The following is a 19780-nucleotide window of genomic DNA, read 5'->3' as shown; positions in this document are numbered from 1 at the left end:
AGGAACAATCCCATCCTATGTGTAAAATGCTACCTTCCACGACAATCATTACAATCAATAATTGATGTAACCTGTGAAGAGGACAAACATCTAATTCAACACTGTTGACCTTCCTGAAATGAAAGCTAACAACATAAAGTTGTGGAATCCTGGTCCCGGAATGATAACATTCCCATTGCGCATATCTGGTCGTGCATGCAGACATTCAGAGTTTCCTGCTCCTCCCTTAAACCCCGATCTGAAAAAATGAGGGGAGAGGACAGGAAGAGAGGATTCCATAGGCTCGGCTGTGGGGTGAACTGGGAAGTGCCTCTCCCCTCACCCCTCCTCTCCGTTGTCTCTGTCTCCGTGGAATTTGTTTGGAATCCTGTAGTCTGGCAGTGTAGCCTTTGGGTGACCCTGACATTGACCACAACTCCTCCTGGTCAGCTCAGTTCAACTTTAAACACAACAGAACCTGGCCAGTAAGACCATATTGAACATTTCTGCACAGTGGTGTGTACAATTCAAAATGAAAGACTTTTCAACTTACCTGTATGGTATTTTAAATCTGTCAGCTGGACATGTGTATATAATTTGTGTGTGTGTGTGTGTGTGTGTACCAGTGAAGGCTGCTGAGATGAGGACGGCTCATAAAAATGTCTGGAATGGCACAAATGGAATGGCATAAACCATGTGTTTGATGTATTTGATACCATTCCACTGATTCCGCTCCAGCCATTACCATGAGCCCGTCCTCCCCAATTTAGGTGCCACCAATCTCCTGTATTGTGGACGTGTTTAACTATACTTGTGGGGACCCTAAACCAAAAAAAGGGAGTTTAGGGTTAAGGTTAGAATTAGTGTCAGGGTTAGGGGTTAAAGGTTTGTGTTATAAGTTAGGGTTAAGTAAGGTTTTCGGGTTAAGGTTAGGTAAGGGTTAGGTTTAGGATATGATTTTATAATGACTTGTGTACTCCCACAAGGTTAAATAAGTCTGTATGTGTGTGCATACGTGCACCCGCGAATGTGTACCTGTTCCTGTGCCTGTGCGCGCACGTGTGTGTGTGTGTGTAGAAAAAACATCACCTGCCAATAGCACATAATTGGCAAGGTACTAATACTGTAACTCAGTTACTGTAACTCAGTTTTCTTGTAGTGGGGTAGGCATATGGTAAAATAGCACATCCTTGTGTCAAGACAGCTCCTCACCATCAATTATGGCCTTCAAGGTCCAAAGTTGTGGAAAGTTCAGATAGAAATATCTTATGTAGAACAAACATGCTTCTCTGACATTTAGAATAAAGAGTCATCATGTATCAACTGTAAGACAAATGTCATGACATTTCTATCTTCATTGTTCCACAACGTTGAAGCTCAGGTTTTTTTCTTCTTCTATCTGATAGTTAATTGATCAACTAATTTCACTGATTGCTGGGAAGTTCACTCACCTGCGGCCCACTAGGCCCTGAATTGATGATAGATCCAAAAGTAAAGTCCTGAAAATACACCTTTCATCTCAGACAAATGTACCTGTTGTCTCTTTCCTTTTAAGAATTGTTTCCTCTTGAGAATGACGTTATCTTAACCATAAATGTGAGAATCGACACTCGACAGCAATATTGTAGATTGGCCAAGGTCACTTTTCATGATATAAATTATTTATTTACATTACAGAAAAAAGACCCCACCAAGACAATGTAATAACTATTGGAAATAGACCCAGTAATACATAACCAAACAGAGCCGTACTGTAGTACCATAGATTCCTCTTAGTGACCTATACCACAGGTGCAAGGCATCACGTGTAGACCCCCTCCCGCCCCCAAACCCCTATTGGTTCTACCCCTAAAAACAACCAACATTCCCCCACGAACATCAGCTAGCCCACATCTATAGCCCCCCCTCCCCCCCATTGTTTCCCCCCCAATCCCCATTGTTCAATTCCTCATGATCGGGGTCGGCGAGTTGGGGATTGTGCGACCTCCTCCGCTGGTCTCTAGTGGAGTAGGATTAAGTTGCTCCTAGATGCCGATCTAAGGTCAGTTTTGTGTTTTGTCCCCCTCCCACCACCCACTCCCTTACAGTTAATTCAGGTTGGGATTGTAGGAAAGAAGGGTAAAGCTGATCCTAGATCTGTGTCTATGGTGCAATTTGAACACAGAGCGGAGCGGGTCTTAGGGTTTCCCCCATTGTGGGGAGGCTCAGTCAGATGAGGCGGGTGGAGGCGCGCATGGTGTTCTCTGAGCTGTAGTGGGTGGCGTTCTGCTTCTGCCGATTGACCCTGTTGCTCCGCGGGCACTTCCTGTCCAGACAGGAAGTGGAGTAGAGGACAGGAGAGGAGAGAGATAGATAAAGAGAGAGACAGAAACAGAGACAGAATGCTATGTAATTTGCCCTATGTTCAGTATCCAAGGCCTTGATGGTGAAACTCATCGGGGTTTTTTTCATTTTAAAGAAATAGTTCTTATTTATTGAACCCCAGTTGTTTTAGTAGCTGGATTCCTCATGTACTTGAAGATACATTAATAAGCCAAGAAGGGTATTGGATTGCTTTGGAAATGCTTGTTATAAAAATAAGATAGCCTTCATTGCCACCTAGTGGAGTGGTTAATGATATGCATGTCCATAGAGAGAAGTGAGAAGTCTAAATAAAAGCTTATCTGCCAACAATATATTACTACCAGAGAGCACTTGTTCAATACAAATAAATAAGTTCAAGTGGAAGAAATTTGCTAAGTTATTGAGTCTGTAAGAATCTAAAGAACAATGTTCCCTTTAACTGTAGTTAAAGGACTTATATTTTTTAAACAAAAGATGACTTTTGTTATAATGCATTATATTTAGGGCTGTCAAACAATTTTTTATTTTTTTATAATCCAATGAACTTGCAGGAGTTGCAAAAAAATTGCTTAAAGTGAGCTGTAATTAAGATTTTTCATACAAGAAAACAAAAATCCTGATGTCTTGATTTTGTCTAATGTAACGGTTAGCAAAATTGGGTAAATTGAGAAAGAACACTTTATTTAACCTCAATGTCTTTATCTGTATAGATTATGTATTTTGGATGTTTTTTGTGTTTTTTCAATGCTTTCAGATAATTTGATTAATGATGGATTTTTTTTTCTTCCACTAAAATTACAAAAGGTTAACTGAGTTTAATGATTAACAGCCCTAATTATATTGCAACACCTGTTTATTTTTCTACTACTTTGATACATATGAAATGGTTGGAGCTATTATGCACTTATTCAAAATATTCTGTACTGCGTTCTATAATCTATAATGCTGTAAAACTAATACCCCTAGGGATTAATGATGCAAACCATTAAAAGCAGAATTCAGCAATTAACAAAAATGTTATTAAGCAGCCTGGAATGTAGAACCTAGGGAGGATCCAATCCCATAATGAGGCACAACTTTGTCTATACACTTTGAACAAAGGCTCTATAAATAAATGGTCATGTTATATATTCTACCCGAAATACATAGATTGGTCTTCAGCCTATTCTTTTGAAGATGTTTATTAACTGTACACATAGTATTTTTTACTATTTGTTCCCTGTGAAAATAAAATAATATATTAAATGATATTTCTGCATTTAGAATACGGGACAATTATGGGGGTAAAGGTGCTAAATAAATCCAAATGTACTAAAGGTAGTGAGTCGTAAAATGTGTGTATGTGTCGTTTGCTATAGAAGCGATGTGAATTTGTTTAAACTGCGTTGAATTCAGAGGTTTACAGAGAAATAAATGAATGTAATTGAGCTTCACAGACAGTCTGTATCTTTCTATCACACTTCTCTCTCTCTCTCATTCTCCCACTCTCCCTCTTCCTTTTCCATATCTCGGTCTCCTTTTCTGTCTCTCTCTTTCAGTCTCTATCTGTCTTACTTGCTCTAATTCTTTCACTCTCTTCTATTGTCTCTCTCATTCATTTTCTGTTTCTCATTTTTCTCTTTATCTATCATTGATCTCTCTCATTCTCTTTCGCGCTCTCCCCCCTTTCTCTCTCTTATTTCTACCTCTGTTTCTCCCTCTCTATTTGGAGGAGTTTCATCTTGGTGATAGCTTTTAAAAACTTTATTAAATGTTATGTTTTGCATAGGTCAGCCTGGGGGCGGACGGCTGCTGACTGAGTGGCTGAGTGTGTGTGGATTGCATATGTGCGTGTGTGTGTGTGTGTGTGTGTGCGCGTGTGTGTGTGTGTGTGTGTGTGAGAGAGAGTGCACAGTGGGAGCAGAGTTCTTCTCCATCCTCCCTGTGGTGCGAGAGGTAAACAAGATTACCTTTCTGCATTCCCTCCACAGCATCTGAATGTAACCCCCTATGATGCACTCCCTCTCATCATGACATTCCCAATGTGGAAAATTGATCTCTGTTTGTGTATGTACTGTATACAGTCCTCTGTGGGAGTAGGTGGGCCCGCATTCATGTATAATGTGATGAGGTAATGTAATCTGTTTCCTGTCTCATATGGATAGCAGTATGAATATTAGGATGCAATTGCTTTGGGCAAGTGTTTGTGTGTGTGTATGCACAGCATGTGAAAGTATACGCATAATGGTTGTGTAATGTAGTGGTTCTCAACTTTCTTTGGTTACTCAACCCCCAATCACCCCCTGTGGACGGCCAAGGTACCCTATGCGTGCTCACACAAGTGTGTGTGTGTTTGCACAATGTGGGTGTGTATGTGTGTACATGCATGTGTATGCGTGTGTATACTCTATGTGTGTGCATGTGGTGTGTGTTTGTGTGTGTGTGTGTGTCCTACCTGGTAATACAGAGCACCACCACAAAGATGATGGCCACCTGCAGCGCTCCGATGATGGAGGCGATGAGGACGTAGCGCAGCTTGCCAGAGCCGGGGACCACGTAGAGCACATTGAACTCCTTAGTGTCACAATGGGGCCCGCTGAAGCCTGAGTGACAGCTGACACACACACACGTGCACACACACACAGGTTGATGTTAGTTTGTGTACATGGTACATGTGTGTGTGTGTGTGTGTGTGTGTGTTGTGCATGCGTGCGTGTTGTGTGCAAGTTTGAGGTCACCATAGTTTACAGGCTAATCTGTTTCTGAGGTTACAGGTGTGTTTGTCTTTAGACTGTATGTGTTTGAAGTAACTGTAAACTCCTGTTTATACCTGCTGCTAACATGCATCCTTTGTCCTGATTGTGTTCACATCCTGATTGTGCCCACAGTTTTAGACAAGTGTAGACGATCAAAAGACACATTGTGATCTGATTGTGATCAGATCTTTCTAACCACCTCTGGAGGTAATCAGTCACGCATTGTGTACGGATATACCACAAGTTTCGATGGGTCCTCATCGGAATCCTCATTATTCCGCACTCTAAAATCATTGATAGGTGGCACGATTGACTCATGAAAACAAATAAATATAATTTTTTAAAGAATATCGATCAAATAATTTGCATATAGGGAGGTACCAGGAAATCTGGTCACAATTCCGAACACAGTGGGCGGATGAGAGATACATTTTAATGCCATCTGAAGACGCATATCTGATAATGTGGGCACAATCAGAATGTAGGCAAAATTAGGACCAAGGATCAAGTTAGTGCCAGGTATAAACAAGGCTGTGTGTGTGTGTGTGTGTGTGTGTGTGTGTGTGTGTGTGTGTGTGTGTGTGTGTGTGTGTGTGTGTGTGTGTGTGTGTTATCTAGAGGACCACTGTCTCTGTGGGCCTGGTCTAAAAGTGGTCCAATTTAAATCAGTCTATCCTTCTCTCTCTTTCTCTGGGGAGGTCATTACCTACCAACACCTGCATCATCCTGCTCTGTACACACACACACACACACACACACACACACACACACACACACACACACACACACACATACCTATGTTCTCTATGCCAGAACAAACGAGTCAGTGGGACACAGTCTATTCTTGCATCCCCTCAACCTTCACTACTTGTCTCTTTCTCCTTCTATATCTCTCTCTCCTTCTATATATATATCTATATCTATCTCTCTCTTTCTCCTTCTATCTCTATCTCCCCCATCTTTCTCTCTCTCCTATCTCTCTCTCTCCTTCTATCTCTCTCTCTCTCATTTTCTCAAAACCACGCCTCTCTCCTGTCGATCTCCCTCTCTCACTCTTTCCCTTCCCTTCCTGTTTCCTTTTCTCTTTCCTCAGATCTCTTTCACCATAATGCAGTGGACTGGTGTACTGAGAGCAAACTCTCAGTCTTCTCACGGTAATGTCAAAGGAGAGTGACAAGTGGTCCCTAGACACTGATCTATGATCAGTTTGGCAAATTGCTCCCCAATGGTTAAGATTAGGAATCAGCATTTGGAAACACTGATCCTAGATCAGCGGTTGAAACGATCAACTTCCACCTCAAACCTTGAAGAGCGGCGTATGTATTTATTTATTATTATTTATTATTTCACCTTTATTTAACCAGGTAGGCCAGTTGAGAACAAGTTCTCATTTACAACTGCGACCTGGCCAAGATAAAGCAAAGCAGTGCGACAAAAAACAACAACACAGAGTTGCACATGGGATAAACAAATGTACAGTCAATTACACAATAGAAAAATCTGTATACAGTGTGTGCAAATGAAGTAAGGAGGTAAGGCAATAAATAGGCCAATAGTGGCAAAGTAATTACAATTTAGCAATTTACACTGGAGTTATATATGTGCAGATGAGGATGTGCAAGTAGAAATACTGGTGTTCAAAAGAGCAGAAAAACCAGAACAAGTATGGGGATGAGGTAGGTAGTTGGTTGGATGGGCTATTTACAGATGGGCTGTGTATAGCTGCAGTAATCAGTAAGCTGCTCTGACAGCTGATGCTTAAAGTTAGTGAGGGAGATATAGTCTACAACTTTAGTGATTTTTGCAATTCGTTCCAGTCATTGGCAGCAGAGAACTGGAAGTAAAGGCTGCCAAAGTAAGTGTTGGCCTAGGGGATGAACAGTGAAATATACCTGCTGGAGCGCGTACTAGGAGTGGGTGTTGCTATGGTGACCAGTGAGCTGAGATAAGGCGGAGCTTTACCTAGCAAAGACCTATAGATGACCTGGAGCCAGTGGGTTTGGCGACGAATATGTAGCGAGGACCAGCCAATGAGAGCATACAGGTTGCAGTGGTGGGTAGTATATGGGGCTTTGGTGACAAAACGGATGGCACTGTGAGCATTGAAGGCTATTTTGTAAATGACATCGCTGAAGTCAAGGATCGGTAGGATAGTCCGTTTTACGAGGGTATGTTTGGCAGCATGAGTGAAGGAGGCTTTGTTGCAAAATAGGAAGCCGATTCTAGATTTAATTTTGGATTGGAGATGCTTAACGTGAGTCTGGAAGGAGAGTTTACAGTCTAGCCAGACACCTAGGTATTTATAGTTGTCCACATATTCTAAGTCAGAAACGTCCAGAGTAGTGATGCTAGTCGGGCGGGCAGGTGCGGGCAGCGATCGGTTGAAGAGCATGCATTTAGTTTTACTTGCATTTAAGAGCAGTTGGAGGCCACGGAAGCAGTGTTGTATGGCGTTGAAGCTCGTTTGGAGGTTTGTTAACACAGTGTCCAAAGAAGGGCCAGGTGTATACAGAATGGTGTCGTCTGTGTAGAGGTGATCAAAGAATCACCCGCAGCAAGAGCGAAATCATTGATATATACAGAGAAAAGAGTCGGCCCGAGAATTGAACCTTGTGGCAACCCAATAGAGACTGCCAGAGGTCCGGACAACAGGCCCTCTGAATTGACACACTGAACTCTATCTGAAAAGTAGTTAGTGAACCAGGCGAGGTAGTCATTAGAGAAACCAAGGCTGTTGAGTCTTTTGATAGAATACGGTATTTGACAGAGTCGAAAGCCTTGGCCAGGTCAAGGAAGACGGCTGCACAGTACTGTCTTATTGATGGCGGATTATTTAACGCCTCAGATTAAGAGTGCTGATCTAGGATCAGTTCTCACTCTGTCCACGTAATCTTATTAATTTGGATCTAAAAGGCAAAACTGATCATAAATCAACATTCCCATTCATCAAAACACTACCTCCTCCATACAACAGAGGGTGCCAGAGACCTTCCCCAATTTTCCCCATACAAGTTCACTATGACCACTATTCAGTATTCGGGGCCTGTAGGCTTGAAGAGCTACGGGGTTAGAGCCGTAGTGAGGGGAGAGATGAGCAGAGGCTAAAGCCCTGTGACTGTGACCGCAGCACAACCCCACTGACCTCACAGGTTAATGGGCTTGGTCTGGCCACAGGCTTATTACTCAGCCAGAGAGCTCGAAGGGGCATAGGTGATCAAGTGTGTGTGTGTGTGTGTGTGTGTGTGTGTGTGTGTGTGTGTGTGTGTGTGTGTGTGTGTGTGTGTGTGTGTGTGTGTGATTGAGGTTGTGTGTGTGTCAGTATGTGCTGGTATGTGTCTTGTGTGTATGTGTGTGTCAGTATGGCTTTTTGTGTGTGTGTGTGTGTGTGTGTGTGTGTGTGTGTGTGTGTGTGCGTGCATGCGTACCTGCAGGACGGCACAGACAGTATGTTGGGGTATTCACACTCTCCGTGGACACAGTAGTTCTTGTAGTGCTCGGGACAGGGAATATACAACCCTATGGCCACCTCTCCTCTCTGGTCCGGCTTCTCTTCTACACACACACACACACACACACACACACACACACACACACACACACACACACACACACACACATCACACACATTCACACACAAAGTACAGAGCACAGAAGCAGTGAATGCTAGGGATAAAAAATATAGGATTGAAAGGTTAAAGGTGAATCTCACTAATTTAGCATAATAGCTTAATTGCTGTAAATGACATTACTGCGTGCATTACTTTTTTCAAAAGTGACATTTGGAATACAACCTAAGATGTCCACTCCTGTCTGCTATCCTTCACAGATCTGATACACCCACACATGCACCTACCTGAGTAGTCTTTCCTGGCATAGTGTCCGTCTCCGGCTTTGGTCCCTGTCATGATGTCACCTGAGAAGGTAGTCAGAGTAAGAGTGCTGATTAAGACCACTTGCATACAAGGTCCAACCTTGTATGTCTATTCTTGATCTAACAGGCAAAACAGATCCTAGATCAGCACTGTGAGTCATGCTAGGGACAAAATGACAGGCTAAAACACAAAAATGACCTTGAACCAGTAGCTAGGGTAGTAAAGTACTTCACTTTGTAGTTCTCTAATTTCTTTCACCAATTCTCTCATCTATGAGTGTGTCATGTGTGGTTTACAATATTTAAAAAGAAAATGATTATAATAATAACTTTATAAAACAAACAAAAAAGATTTACTTTAAATATTATAACATAACAAGATTACATAATATATAGAGCATATATTTAGAGTATTGAGTGTTATAGGATCATGATTTATCTTATTCAAATTATCCAAACCAAAGGTTGAAATGCTGGATAACTGTTATAAAACTTTCAATACAATATAATACTATCTTTATTGATACATTTGAAAATATTTATTTCTTGTTGTCACAGTACCCAACCACAGTACCGAGGGATCATTATAAGAATTGCTCCATTCAAACAAGAAGAAAAATATAGATTCTTGGTGAATGGGTTGCTGTTATAAAACCATAATGATGGTGTTTTGTTAACATGGTTATATTATATTTCTTTGACCTGGATTGATTGTTGGTCAAAAGAAAATGACAAAGGTCCCAATTCAATGAATTGCTGATAAAGTATTCAAGGACAAATATGGCTCCACGTCAAAATTCTGTGAGAGGAGTTTTTGACAGTTGTAAGGAGTTTGAAACTTCCAAAACAGCACAAATATTCAGAATTAACTTGCAGTGCGGTCTTCCTGTATCTTCAATTGCTTGAACTGGAGCCTAAATGACTAAATATGAACATAGAAAGAGGTGAAGGAATAATAAGAAGAAGAAAACATTGGATTAACATGTTTTGTATAACAGTAGCTATATCACCTTGGCAGTGGCCCAGGTATTTAACCTCGATCCTCTCCTGCTTCTGACAAGACGCCTCCTTCACCTGGCAGGGGTTGTCATAGGAACGGCCGTCTGAGGCGCAAACCGGGTTGAAGCTGATGTGGGAGCAGTCAATGTTACACACGCACCTGCCGCAAAAAAATTATAAGACACATCAGTAGGGGTCACACCAAATAAAGAATAGAGTGATGGAGAATTGGAGTTGTAAATGTGATTTTTTTATTCAGTGAATCGCTGTTGTTGAGGGTAGTATATTGTGTAATTAATTTTTTTACAGTAACTGTCGAAAGTTTGGACACACCTACTCATTCAAGGGTTTTTCTTGATATTTACTATTTTATACATTGTAGAATAATAGTGAAGACATCAAAACTATTAAATAACACACATGGAATCATGACGTAACCAAGAGATTGTTAATAAACTAATCAAAATAAATTTTATATTTGAGATTCGTCAAAGTAGCCATCCTTTGCCATGATGACAGCTTTGCACACGCTTGACATTCTGTCAACCAGCTTCATGAGGAATTATTTTCCAACAGCCTTGAAGGAGTTCCCATATACGCTGAGCACTTGTTGGCTGCTTTTCCTTCACTCTACGGTCCAATTCATCCCAAACCATCAATAACTGGGTTGAAGTCGGGTGATTGTGGAGGCCAGGTCATCTGATGCAGCACTCCATCACTCTCCTTCTTGGCCAAATAGCCAAATAGCCAGCCTGGAGGTGTGTTTTGGGTCATTGTCCTGTTGAAAAAACAAATGATAGTCCCACAAAGTGCAAAACAGATGGGAGGGCAAATCGCTGCACAATGCTGTGGTAGCCATGATGGTTAAGTGTGCCTTGAGTTCAAAATAAATCACTGACAGTGTCACCAGCAAAGCACCCCCACACCATCACACCTCCTCCTCCATGCTTCATGGTGGGAACCACACATGCAGAGATATCTCAAATTTGGACTCATCAGACCAAAGGACAGCTTTACACCAGTTTAATGTCCATTTCTCGTGTTTCTGGGCCCAAGCAAGTCTCTTCTTCTTATTGGTGTCCTTTAGTAATGGTTTCTTTGCAGCAATTTCGACCATGAAGGCCTGATTCATGCATTCTCCTCTGAACAGTTGATGTTGAGATGTGTCTGTTACTGGAACTCTGTGAAGCATTTATTTGTAATCTGAGGTGCAGTTAACTCTAACGAACTTATCCTCCGCAGCAGAGGTGACTCTGGGTCTTCCTTTCCTGTGGCTGTCCTCATGAGAGCCAGTTTCATCAAATATAATTTTATTGGTCACATACACGTGTTTAGCAGATGTTATTGCGAGTGTAACGAAATGCTTGGGTTTCTAGCTCAAACAGTGCAGTAATATCTAACAATTTCAGAACAATACACACAAATACACAGATATATTAGAATTGAATAGAATACAGCATATAGACTACCGTTCAAAAATTTGGGCTCACTTAGAAATGTCCTTGTTTTTGAAAGAAAAGCACATTTTCTGGCCAATAAAATAACATAAAATTGATCAGAAAGGCAGTGTAGACATTGTTAATGTTGTAAATGACTATTGTAGCTGTAAAAGGCAGATTGTTTGTGGAATATCTACAAAGGTGTACAGAGGCCCATTATCAGCAACCATCACTCTTGGGTTCCAATGGCACGTTGTGTTAGCTAATCCAAGTTTATCATTTTAACCTCTATGGGCGAGGTGGGACGCTTGCAGCCAGTGTAATCCCGTGGCGCGATATTCAAATACCTTAGAAATGCTATTACTTCAATTTCTCAAACATATGACTATTTTACACCATTTTAAAGACAAGACTCTCGTTAACCTGTTAGGGCTAGGGGGCAGTATTGACACGGCTGGATAAAAAAACATACCCGATTTAATCTGGTTACCACTCCTACCCAGTAACTAGAATATGCATATACTTATTACATATGGATAGAAAACACCCTAAATTTTCTAAAACTGTTTGAATGGTGTCTGTGAGTATAACAGAACTCATTTGGCAGGCAAAACCCTGAGACATTTTCTGACAGGAAGTGGATACCTGATGTGTTGTATTGCCTTTAAACCCATCCCATTGAAAAACACAGGGGCTGAGGAATATTTTGGCACTTCCTATTGCGTCCACTAGATGTCACCAGCCTTTACAAAGTGTTTTGAGTCTTCTGGAGGGAGATCTGACCGAACAAGAGCCATGGAACGATGATGTCCCATTAGACACCTGGCGCGCGAGTTCATGTTGGGTACCCTCGTTCCAATACGTTATAAAAGAGTATGCATTCGTCCACCTTGAATATTATTCATGTTCTGGTTAAAAAGGCCCTAATGATTTATGCTATACAACGTTTGACATGTTTGAACGAACGGAAATATATTTTTTCCCCTCGTTCATGACGAGAAGTCCGGCTGGCTTAGATCATGTGCTAACAAGACGGAGATTTTTGGACATAAATTATGAGCTTTTTTGAACAAAACTACATTTGTTATGGACCTGTGATACCTGGAAGTGACATCTGATGAAGAGAATCAAAGGTAATGGATTATTTACATAGTATTTTCGATTTTAGATCTCCCCAACATGACGTCTAGTCTGTATCGCAACGGCGCGCTAGATTATTAGTTAGCAATATAATATTTTACCAATGTTTTTAAGTTTTAAGAAATTTCCTAAATGCGTAAAACCTTTTTGAAATCGTAAAAAGTGGTTAGATTAAGGAGATGTTTATCTTTCAAAGGGTGTAAAATAGTTGTATGTTTGAAAAATTTGAATTTTGACATTTATTTGGATTCAAATTTGCCGCTCTTGAAATGCACCTGCTGTTGATGGAGTGCACCACGGGTGGCACGCTAGCGTCCCACCTAGCCCATAGAGGTTAATCTAACCACACTGTCCGATTTCAAAAAGGCTTTACAACAAAAGCAAAACATTAGATTATGTCAGCAGAGTACCCAGCCAGAAATAATCAGACACCCATTTTTCAAGCTAGCATATAATGTCACATAAACCCAAACCACAGCTAAATGCAGCACTAACCTTTGATGATCTTCATCAGATGACAATCCTAGGACATTATGTTATACAATACATGCATGTTTTGTTCAATCAAGTTCATATTTATATCAAAAACCAGCTTTTTACATTAGCATGTCACTAGCATTCCCACCGAACACTTCCGGTGAATTTACTAAATTACTCACGATAAACGTTCACAAAAAACATAACAATTATTTTAAGAATTATAGATACAGAACTCCTTTATGCACTTGCTATGTCCGATTTTAAAATATCTTTTCGGCGAAAGCACATTTTGCAATATTCTGAGTACATAGCCTGGCCATCACAGGCTAGCTATTTTGACACCCACCAAGTGTGGTACTCACCAAACTCCGATTTACTATTAGAAAAGTTTGATTACCTTTGCTGTCTTCATCAGAATGCACTCCCAGGACTTCTACTTCAATAACAAATGTTGGTTTGGTTCAAAATAATCCATAGTTATATCCAAATAGCGGCATTTTGTTCGTGCGTTCAAGACACTATCCGAAGGGTAAAGAAGGGTGACAAGCCCGACGCGTTTCGTGACAAAAAATTCCAAATATTCCATTACCGTACTTCGAAGCATGTCAACCGCTGTTTAAAATCAATTTTTATGCTATTTTTCTCGTAAAAAAGCGATAATATTCCGACCGGGAGTGGTTGTTTTTGTTCAAAGAGAGAGAAAGTAAACATGGTGTCGGCTCGGGCACGCGCCTCCAGTCTCATTGTCCTCAGATCGACCACTTACAAAATGCGCTAATGTTTTTCAGCCATGGCCTGCAAAGCCACCATTCAGCTTTCTGGCGCCTTCTGAGAGCCTATGGGAGCGTTAGAAAATGTCACGTCATGCCAGAGATCCCCTGTTTTGGTTAGAGATGATCAAGAAGGCCATGAAATGGTCAGAGAGAGCGCTTCCTGTTTGGAATCTTCTCAGGTTTTGGCCTGCCAAATGAGTTCTGTTATACTCACAGACACCATTCAAACAGTTTTAGAAACTTTAGGGTGTTTTCTATCCAAATCAAAAAACGTACCCGATTTAATCTGATTATTACTCCTGCCCAGAAACTAGAATATGCATATAATTATTAGCGTTTGGATAGAAAACACTCCAAAGTTTCTAAAACTGTTTGAATGGTGTCTGTGAGTATAACAGAACTCATTTGGCAGGCCAAAACCTGAGAAGATTCCATGCAGAAAGTGGCCTGTCTGACAATTTCTTGCCCTTCTTGAATATCTCTATCCATTACAGAGGATCTCTGCAGTTACGTGACACTTCCTACGGATCCCATGGGCTCTCAGAAGGCGGCAAAAAGCTGAATCGTGGCTTTGCAGGCTCTGGTTGAAAAAAAGTTGCGCGTTTGGGTAGTGGCTGGTTACAATACTGTGAGACTCAGGCGCGTGCCCGCGTCGACCCCATGCTATGTTTTCTTTCGTCTGTTTACCTAAACGCAGATTCCCGGTCAGAATATTATCGGTTTTTTACGAGAAAAATGCCATAAAAATTGATTTTAAACAGCGGTTGACATGCTTCGAAGTACGGTAATGGAATATTTAGAAATCTTTCGTCACGAATTGCGCCATGCTCGTGACCCTTATTTACACTTCGGATAGTGTCTGGAACGCACGAACAAAACGCCGCTATTTGGATATAACGATGGATTATTTTGGACCAAACCAACATTTGTTATTGAAGTAGCAGTCCTGGGAGTGCATTCTGACGAAGACAACAAAGGTAATCAAACTTTTGTAATAGTAAATCGGAGTTTGGTCAGGGCTAAACTTGGTCGGTGTCTAAATGGCTAGCCGTGATGGCTGGGCTATCTACTGAGAATATTGCAAAATGTGCTTTCACCGAAAAGCTATTTTAAAATCGGACATATTGAGTGCATAGAGGAGTTCTGTATGTATAATTCTTAAAATAACTGTTATGTTTTTTGTGAACGTTTATCGTGAGTAATTTAGTCAATTCACCGGATGTTTGCGGGGGGTATGCTAGTTCTGAACGTCACATGCTAATGTAAAAAAAGCTGTTTTTTGATATAAATATGAACTTGATTGAACAAAACATGCATGCATTGTATAACATAATGTCCTAGGGTTGTCATCTGATGAAGATCATCAAAGGTGAGTGCTGCATTTAGCTGTCTTCTGGGTTTTTGTGACATTATATGCTAGCTTGAAAAATGGGTGTCTGATTATTTCTGGCTGGGTACTCTGCTGACATAATCTAATGTTTTGCTCTCGCTGTAAAGCCTTTTTGAAATCGGACAGTGTGGTTAGATTAACGAGAGTCTTGTCTTTAAATGGCTGTAAAATAGTCATATGTTTGAGAAATTGAAGTAATAGGATTTTTAAGGTTTTGAAAATCGCGCCACAGGATAGCAGTGGCTGTTACGTAGGTGGGACGAATTCGTCCCGCGTAGCCTAGAGAGGTTATCGCAAAGTGTGATTACCCAGTAAAGTTATTTTTAAATCTGGCATTACAGGTGCTTTCAAGAGATATTCATCTATAAATCTTAGAATGACAATATTACATTTTAAAAATGTGTTCGAATAGTAATTTAGTAAATTGCAGCGCTGTTTCACCGGATGCATTTGAGGGAAAAAAGTTAGTCAACGTCACGCGCCGATGTAAAATGCTGTTTTTATATATAAATATGAACTTTATCGAACAAAAGAATGCATGTATTGTGTAACATGATGTCCTAGGAGTGTCATCTGATGAAGATTGTCAAAGGTTAGTGCTGCATTTAGCTGTTTTTTGGTTATTTGTGATGCATGTGGTTGGTCGGAAAATGGCTATGTGGCTACTTTTACGATATACTCCTCTAACATAATCTAATGTTTTGCTTTTGCTGTAAAGCCTTTTTGAAATCGGACAACGTGGTTCGATTCAGGAGAGGTGTATCTATAAAACGATATAACATAGTCCTATATTTGAAAAAATAAAATTATAATAATTTTGTTATGCTAATAGGGATAGGATTTTTCGCTGGATGCCCGACCAGGGGTTAAAGTAATAATGGACTGTCATTTATCTTTGCTTATTTGAGCTGTTCTTTCCATAATATGGACTTGGTCTTTTACCAAATAGGGCTATCTTCTGTATATCATCCCTACCTTGTCACAACACAACTGATTGGCTCAAACGCATTAAGAAGGAAAGAAATTCCACAAATTAGCTTTTAACAAGGCACACCTGTTAATTGAAATGCAATACAGGTGACTACCTCATAAAACTGGTTGAGAGAATGTCAAGAGTGTGCAAAGCTGTCATTATCGCAAAGGGTGGCTACTTTGAAGTATCTCAAATATGTTAAAAAAAAGTTTGGGTCACTACATGATTCCATGTGTTATTTCATAGTTATGTCTCATATGTCTTCACTATTATTCTACAATGTAGAAAATAGTACAAATACAGAAAAAACCTTGAATGAGTAGGCGTGTCCAAACTTTTGACTGGTACTGTGTGTGTATGAGAGGGAGTGTGTGTGTGTCTGTGTGTGTGCGTGTGTATTCATTCTTGCCTCATATGCATAAAACAATTCAGCTTGTTTATTTGTGGTAGTGTTTACCATTTTGTCCATGACTTTGACTTTATGTCTCAGAATGTCAGAAAGTGTTTGTGTGCATTTGAGCATGTATGCATGATGAACTGACTGACTGTCTGTGTGCGGTCTCCATTTGAACGACTCTGAGCATGTTCAGCAGAAATTACCAGACTGATCACTAGAAATAGACAGCAATTTTGGACATTTGGAAAGGTCCCCAGAATGTTGATATATGTGTTCCTCGAGACTCACTCAAAAAATGAAAAACAAGTGTCCAGCATTAGGATTAAACTCGAGAGGCTCAGAGCCAGAGCGTGCTGCTTATACCACTGTGCCTCCGCAGTCCACAATGCTCTAACAAGCCGTGAGAACACTTGATGATACTTAACGATTAGGATTGCAAAGAGTCATTCTGGTAAATTTCCAGAATGATGAGATGCTATTGAGCCAACACTACTACACTGTCTGAGCCAAGGAATACATGCTTTCTGGTAAGTTTTGATTACAATACTGGGTGAGGTGAATATATTTGATATGATATACATTATTTTTTGTTAACTAGTAAATAGTAGCCTACAGCAAAGTGTGTTTAAATAATTTCTAACTTAACAATTTCTGCTAGTTAGTTTTTGTTACCATGTGGGTTTTAGCTTGCTTGAGCCTGCTAACTGAGGAGTGTTAATTCACCTGTTTCCATACATGTTTCATTTTAAAAATGTATCTTACAAAGGAGTTGTTTCTAATCTTTACAGGAAAATGCCACGGGCACTATCTGACGTGTGGAGACATTTCACTGCAGCTAATGTAGAAGGAAAAGGTGTGTACATTTGCAAATACTGTGCCAAATCATATATAAAGAATGCAACAAAGATGCAGAATAATCTGGTCAAGTGCATAAAGTTCCCTCAGCGCTCACAACAAGCAACCTCTGACAAAAGTCCCTCTTCTTCTATTCTAGGTGAAATTGATGAATCAGACACCTTATCGATAGCAACAGCTTATGGTCCACCTGGAATCAGAAGTTTTTTTTGACTCAATGGAGGAATGTAGTCAGAGAAATGCTGATGAATGTCTTGGTCGAGCTGTGTATGCAATTATTATTATTTTCTTTTAAGCATTTCTCAAACCATACCCCTAACCTTAACCACTCAGAATGAATACCTAAACTTATCCTTTTAAGTTGTTTCTGCTTTAACCCTGTAACCACTCAGAATTAGCGCTGTAATTACTCAGAATTAACCCTGTAACTACACGGAATGAATGGGTACATTTTTTTTTACATTAATCTATAATACTTTACGTCAAATTTTGAAGGGAAACTGTGAGCTCTTTTTGGAAATTACACCAAAATTGCAGTCTCCAGACAGTTCTTGCTGAGTAGCTCTGAACATTAGACACTGTAATTATAAAACTGTCATTATTCTCTGCTCCTTTTCTATTTTCCCCTGGCCCAAAGCACTGGCCAAGCTTTACAACCTGCTCAATTTAAATAGTGCAAACACACACATAATCACAAACAGACAAAGACAATCTCATACATAGAAGTATAGATATGCACACTGTGTAATGAAATGCATGACCTACACGCACATGCACACAATCGCACTCCCAAACAAACACATAACGCATACAGAATACCCCTTCTATTATTACCGCGCACACACTCACATACACACACACAAAGACCCAGAAGTGACAATGCTTTCAGAGGCTTGTCATCCCGAGTGGCCGTCTGTGGCGGTCATCAAGGATAATGTCTGTAGGCCATTAATTTTTTATGGAGCCTCTCACTTTCTCCACAATAGGCACTACCACTGCAATACTGCACTGCGTCAACACACACACACACACACACACACACACACACACACACACACACACACACACACACACACACACACACACACACACACACACACACACACACACACACACACACATGCACAGTGCACACACAGATACACCCACCCACAAATACACACGTAATATGTAAAGGTAATATGATCTTTGAATGTGTGTGTGTGTTTTTAGTTAGCTTTTGTTATTTTTCAAAATGTTTTTACATTTCTTAAGGACTCTTGGAAGACTAGCCCTTGGTGGGCTAAAAGAGATCCTAATACAATGAAATAAAATCACACACCTACCAACATATATCGAGAGGGAGGGAGAAGAATCAGAGATGGAGAAAGAGAGAGTGTCTGGGTGGGTGTCTACCAGAGTGTATGTTTATTGGTGTGTCTGTGTGTGAAGAGCACTTCTTAGTAGGATGTATCTTATTGATTTGTACAGTGCCATGTGATTTCCCCTCTATCGAAACTCAGTGATTTACTGCAGGCTTCTTGTGTACGTGTTCTCTAAAGGCCTCTTCCAGTCACGCAAACACACATGCACACACGCACACACACAAACGCATGTGCGCACACAGACACACAGAAACAAATGCACAAGGAGGCATGCACACACACACACACACACACACACACACACACACACACACACACACACACACACACACACACACACACACACACACACACACACACACACACAATGCACACAGAGGCACGCACACAGAGGCACGCACACAGGCAGGGACACACTCTCTCATACACACACATTCGGTAGCTAGGCCACTCGGCACCCTTCCCCAGCCACTTCTACAACGTACAAAGCCACAGCTATATATGTTATTGCTGTTGAATATAACATTCGTTTTTATAATCCCCAGCCTCATATTTCAGAGTATCCTTCTAAAGGACTAAGAGACACAGATAGAGGAAGGGAGGATTAGAGAGAGTGAGAGAGAAATAAAAAGAGAGAATAATAGAAAGGGCGAGAGGGAGAAAGAACGGAGGGAACAGAGGCAGTGAAACTTGTTTGGGGACTCCATTTGGGACAAATTTCCTCTTGCAGGTAAACACACACACACACTCACAAACAAACAGGGTGGATTGGGGAGGGATGCATGCGTGTGTGTTTGTTGAGGGGATGAGGTGTGGGTTGCATTCAGCCTGATAAAGACATTTTCCACCTTCCCTCTATTGGTCTGTGGAACTCAGTGCATTCACCCTTTAAGAAACTTTTTAATTAAATATAGGCCTTAGGGCTGTCCCTAACTAGAAAAAATCTTGGTCGACCAGAGTTGTCTGTTCTTTCGACACATTTTCAAACGTGTCTTTTTCCATATATAGACACATCCTATGTGTTTTAATCAAATCAACTATA

General features: G+C 40.6%; 1 protein-coding gene across 1 annotated transcript in view; it reads right to left on the bottom strand.

The window, feature by feature from the left end:
* Positions 1–1618: 1618 nt before the first annotated feature.
* The window catches only part of LOC106586066 (tomoregulin-2), a 181759-nt gene continuing 163597 nt past the window's right edge, over positions 1619–19780 (bottom strand). The window contains exons 6-10 of the mRNA XM_014172904.2: positions 9939–10087; positions 8911–8970; positions 8483–8609; positions 4757–4915; positions 1619–2284 (exon numbers count right to left, since the gene is read on the bottom strand). Coding sequence (XP_014028379.2) covers positions 2188–2284; positions 4757–4915; positions 8483–8609; positions 8911–8970; positions 9939–10087 — 592 coding nt within the window. The 3' untranslated portion in view covers positions 1619–2187. The remainder of the gene's footprint in view (positions 2285–4756; positions 4916–8482; positions 8610–8910; positions 8971–9938; positions 10088–19780) is intronic.

This window comes from Salmo salar, chromosome ssa25 (assembly GCF_905237065.1).
Source record: "Salmo salar chromosome ssa25, Ssal_v3.1, whole genome shotgun sequence".
Classification (NCBI taxonomy): Eukaryota; Metazoa; Chordata; class Actinopteri; order Salmoniformes; family Salmonidae; genus Salmo; species Salmo salar.
This window is presented reverse-complemented; position numbering and strand designations above follow the sequence as displayed.